We start from the raw sequence: 5,428 nt of genomic DNA, 5'->3' as shown, positions 1-5,428 counted from the left end.
CAATTCAAAATATGAAAGTATGAAAAAGTTATGGAAGTTTAAATTTACTGTAAATAAAAAAATACTACTAAATATTTTTTTATATATAAAATATATTTTACACATTTTTTTTAATCTAAAATGACTATAAAATCAAAGCCATATGTCTAACCAAGTTGTGTTCCAAATTTGAAGTTGATATCACAAAAATTGAAGTCCCCATGAGATTTTGTTTAGGGCGCTGTACCAAAAACAGCCACCGGGTCTCATTCACATTCCATTGATTGTTGTTTTTTTATGCATTTTCCTGTAAATTTCTGTTCAAATGTCACTTCCATCACAAAACAGTCACCAAATAAGGAATCTTGAGACTCAGACCTTTCTGACGATATGTGTTTTGTCAAGATTAGAAGAGATTTTGATTATAAAGTAGTTAAAATAAATGTTGTAATATGAAACATGACGCCGCCCACTAGGGGGAGGAGCCCGCTAGAATAATTTAAAGTATCGTTTCCATGGTAACACAACATCCAATTTCAAAATGGTTTCCACAGGATTCATTTTGATATGATATGTCATCAACAGGCCACGCCCTCACACGCCCCGGTTCCTCGGGTAAAATAGCATCTCACCATTTACAAATAGTTGGAAACATTTGGGATATTGAGTACTCAACTAAAATATATAACACTGTCCTAGAGGTGTTTGGATATTTCACCGGGAAAAAAGTTACATAGTGCACCTTTAAAGACTATTTTTCCAAGTGAACAAAGGAGTTGTCAAGTAATCCCTAGAATGTGATCAACCTCAAACTCTTTTGCAAGGAAAAGTGGGACATGAAAAAAAAGTATTTCAAGGTGTGCAAAATTATAAACTTTTCTCCATTATTATGTTAAAAGCAGAAAGTAATTCAGCTGTTGCTCAGTTTTGTTCGTCTTTATGTGGCCTGGAAAGTTACTCTTAACATCTACAACAAGAACTCGCTGAATTTCCAGGATATGACGCACATCTACTACATGATCTACACCCATTTCCAAAAGAAAATGTCTATTTTTGCAACTTCCCTTACGTTGCACTAGATTCATTAAAACTAAAATAATGTTTTTAACTGATTTAGGAATTGGAAACGTTATTAAGATGTATATATTTGGGCCTTAGTTTTCCTAAACATGCATCGCTTACACTTCGACCGATAGTGGTCAATAAACGGCAAGACCAATGAGGTCAGTGTAAGTGTGAATTTCGTCATTTCATCTGATTCATAGAGTATTCTCTGAAGCTCAGCAGAAGCACTTCCTCTAAGCGTTTCTATAAAGTTACACACAAGATCATCCTGAACACACAAGATCATCAAGACCCCAGAATGAAGACTGCGCTGCTTTCTCTCCTCTGTAAGTGTGTGTCCTGTGATTGAGTGTGATCCTGTCATGATCAGATCATCTGACTGATGTTTTCTGTTTGTCCAGGTGTGTGTGTGTGGTCTCAACACACAGAAGGTGTGACTGATCGACAGGCGACTTTAGGACAGAGTCTGACTTTATCCTGTGAGTTTAGATGTAAAGCCGCGATTTGGTTTGTGATGAAACCATCCTCAACTCGTCCAGAGATGATCCTACGAACGTCTGGATCTGAAAAGGCTGAATATTACAAAGAAAGTCTCCGCAGAAAATATTCAGAGGGAAGCAGGAGCCAATTAATTATTAATGATGTCAGTGTTGATGATTTAGGAACTTATTACTGTATAAAACAAGGCTTGGCTTTAGAGATCAGTGACGGAATCAGACTGGACACCGGTAAGTGATGCAACTGAGAGATATATTATTATCATCATTTAAATAATTGTTGTTTGGATTATTTTTATAATCTTTAAAAAAAAAAAAAAGTAAAAAATTTTACCTTTTAAGGTACCGTCACTGGGGTGGTACACATTTCTGTAGCTCTAAGTCAGAGGCAAGTTCGGTCCTAGAGATCTGATGTCCTGCAGAGTTTAGCTCCAACCCTACTAACCCACCACAGTATAAAAGTCATGACTCCCAGAATCAAACATTTTTCTTCATGATTCTTGTGATTTGAGCAGATTATGTGTTCTGTTAACACTGTAACAAAAACCACAAACTCACATAAAAAGCAAAGAGTAAAACGGGCCAACTAAACGAAACACTGATCTCCATAATGGCGACCAAACATGTTCAATAAAGCATCTAAACCTCTGATAATCCTCAATAAGAGCTTCTATAGACGTCTCTCAGGGTTGGAGCCAAACTCTGCAGGACAGCGGCTCTCTAGGACCGAACTTCTGCTCTAAGTGAGGAAAACTATGGTGTAACTCTACCCTACAAATTGTGTACCTTTAAAGGTACAGTAATTTGTTTTGTTCCCAAAGGAAAGAAATTGTACCTCCTCTGTACCTTTTTTTCTGAGAGTGTATGCAAAACAATTGATACCTTTGTCTCAAGAGGACAAACTGGACACCACTGATATATATCTGAGATATACGGTTATTGTTATACTATCAAAATTATGTTTCTAATAATAATAAAAAATGTATTATGCATGCAAATTATTTTGTAATCTAAATGGCACAGACACATGGCAAAAAGTTTAATAATTATCCAAACTATCTGTAAAAGATAAAACATTGTTATCTCTCTATAAAGCACAAGGTCCCAATACACCAGAGTCAAAAAATCCACAACCAGTTCCAGGTCAGAGGTCATCTTTCATGATCATCGTCATCTTCTCCCTGCTGATGCTTGTGCTGTTGGCTTCAGCAATAGGTGAGCCAAAAGTCATATTTACAATCACAATATATCTATTGATATTATATACTTAAGATATATTTATAATATATCGAGAGTGAATTTTATATAAAAATGAGTTTTGCTGTATTATATTTATGGTAACACTTTACAATAAGGTTGTATTAGTTAAAGAGCACCTATCATGGAATTTTGAAATTTACCTTTCATGTAGTGTGTAACATAGATCTAAGTGAACAAAAACATCCTGCAAAGTTTTGAAATATGACAGTGCACCGTATATATAGTTATTTTCTTTCAAAAGTAAGAGTCGACTCTGAGTCATTTTTTACAATCGTTAGAAGACCGAAGCTTTTTCTCTGACTAGATGACGTCAACTTGTCAAGTTATTTGAATACGATACGCCCACTTATTGCGCTCCAAGACGCCAGTGAAAACTAGAAAACATCATGGCCACGAGACGCCAGTGAAAACTAGAAAACATCATGGAGACGAGACGCCAGTGAAAACTAGAAAACATCATGGAGACGAGACGGCAGTGAAAACTAGAAAACATCATGGCCACGAGACGCTGTGTTCTGAAGTGCGACTCAAAAGCAAACTTTTTTCATCTGCCCAAGGATGAGCATTTGAAGACTAAGTGGCTTGAAGACAAACCATACATCTTCGCGATTGTGTGTTTATTTAATCGTCAAATGTCTCTATTTGCATGTTTTGCGATCTCAGGAAGCTTTTATTATGGACTTCTATTATGGCACATGGTTCTTCTTCGTCTGTCTGTACATAGACTACATGTGCACAGAGCGCCCTCCGGCTGCCAGGATGAGCTGAAAACAACACATAAAAGACTCAATCGCTCATGATTAGGCTACATCTGCACATTTTGAGGAAGTATTGAGTAAAAAATACTCCTCTGTTTAGAAATTTGACACAGACATATGAGAATCTATCAATATTTCTCCTCATCTGCACACTTTTGAACTAAAAGCCCTGAGGGATGTTGATTTGTCGCGAGTCTTCGTGAGGAGAATAGAGGAGTTTTTTTATGAATGAGATCAGCTGAGGCTCATATTACAATCAAACGCGGTTTTCATATTCATAACTCCTGACACATATTAACAAATTACTGTCACTATAAGACTTTGATGGGCGTTCCGTGGGTCATCGGACCAATCAGCGCAGATTAGCGTCACTTAAAGGCGGGGTTTTGAAAAGTGAATCACTAAAGGAATCATTTGAGAATCACTGTCAAAACAGGTAAAAATAAATGCATATTATAAGAAAACTAAAGTCTTTTTTGTCATTGCATGCATGCAAAACTGTTGTTGGGGACTTCTAAAACAATATTTGGAACATTTTAAATGCCATGATAGGTGCTCTTTAACATGAACAACACCTCTGTTCAGCATTAGTTAATAAAAATACAGCTGTTCATGGTTTGTTAGTTCACAGTGCATTAGTAAATGTTGACAAAATAAATAAATGCTTTATAAGTGAACTAACCAATGAACCGTATTGTAAATGTTATTTATCAATGAAATGAACAGATTGTTTTGCCATTTTAGGTTTATTAATGGTGAAATATAAACGGTCTAAGAAAATTCCTAGATATGTAAATGGTCAGGTAAGACATGTCTTATTGCTGTTTATATTAATAAATCAGTTAAAGCTGCACTATGTAAGATTTTTTCAGTATAATATCCAAACACTTCTAGTCCAGTGTTATATATTTTGTTGAGTACTCTATATCCCAAATGTTTCCAACTATTTGTAAATGGTGAGATGCTATTTTACCCGAGGAACCGGGACGTATGAGGGCGTGGCCTGTCGATGACATCATATCCGCGTTAGTTTGCGGTTTTATTCTGCAGAAGCGCTTTCCTCTCACTGCAGTGTGAACAAGTGTCAGAGCAGCGGCTGAGAGAACTTACATAGTGCACCTTTAACAACAATACAAAAATAGTTTAATTAAAAAATGAATGTGTAAATGTGAAGCATGTTTATAAATCGGAATTTGCAGCTAATTCATGTGTTTTTTTTCTTTTCAGTTTTTGGAGAGAAGAATACAGTCTATTCAGACCAACAGCACTGCTGGACGCAACAGTCCCGACTTACTGACCAATCATGTGTATCTAGACTTACTGCCATCATCTGCATATTAAATAGCATCATACTGACAGATTGATTGTTGTTTGACGCTAATGATCAGAATTGTTTGCTGATTGAACATTACATGTCAAATCAAGTTTTATAATAACTTTTGACAATTTGAAAATATATATCAACTTGGTAATGTTTGTGTATGCCTCTTTCTGGGTTGGTAATTGAATGGGATGTAATGAATGTTGGGGAATGTTATTGTATTACAATATTGTGCTACTCCCTAAAAATGTAAGTAATTGTGTAACTTAGTTACTTTTTGTCAAAAATAAATAAACAAAAGTTGAATTTTTGGCTAATGTAGAGGCCTTTTCACACACTCACACACACACACACACAAAATGTCACTTTGTAGGCCAATCAGCAGTTCGCATCGCACTGGTTCCCTCGATTAAAAACCCAAAAGGATTTTCCCATAGGCTTTTGGATTATCGCAAAAAACAAGCTCTGTGAGCAACAAAAGTTTATGATTACACGTTTTGTCCATCAAGATAATTATCACAGATGAACATAACTTTTAGGAATTTTGA

General features: G+C 35.8%; 1 protein-coding gene across 1 annotated transcript; it reads left to right on the top strand.

Moving 5' to 3' along the window:
- Positions 1 to 1,322: 1,322 nt before the first annotated feature.
- LOC307120466 (uncharacterized protein) lies at positions 1,323 to 5,190 on the top strand. Its single transcript, XM_079807502.1, has 5 exons — positions 1,323 to 1,370; positions 1,446 to 1,772; positions 2,637 to 2,756; positions 4,304 to 4,362; positions 4,787 to 5,190. Exons 1-5 carry the CDS (start codon positions 1,343 to 1,345, stop codon positions 4,898 to 4,900), a joined length of 648 nt encoding a protein of 215 aa, XP_079663628.1. The 5' UTR covers positions 1,323 to 1,342; the 3' UTR covers positions 4,901 to 5,190.
- The last annotated feature ends 238 nt before the right edge of the window (positions 5,191 to 5,428 follow it).

This window comes from Gobio gobio (genome assembly GCF_949357685.1).
Source record: "Gobio gobio genome assembly, chromosome: 24".
Classification (NCBI taxonomy): domain Eukaryota; kingdom Metazoa; phylum Chordata; class Actinopteri; order Cypriniformes; family Gobionidae; genus Gobio; species Gobio gobio.
Note: the sequence above shows the minus strand (reverse complement) of the source record. Positions and strands in the feature narration are given on the sequence as shown.

Excerpts from the sequence above, each read along its gene's own strand:
- LOC307120466 (XM_079807502.1), top strand. The coding sequence starts at position 1,343 with ATGAAGACTGCGCTGCTTTCTCTCCTCT. Across the intron at positions 1,371-1,445 it reads TGCGCTGCTTTCTCTCCTCT|GTGTGTGTGTGTGGTCTCAA; the intron begins GTAAGTGTGTGT and ends CTGTTTGTCCAG. Across the intron at positions 1,773-2,636 it reads CGGAATCAGACTGGACACCG|CACAAGGTCCCAATACACCA; the intron begins GTAAGTGATGCA and ends CTCTCTATAAAG.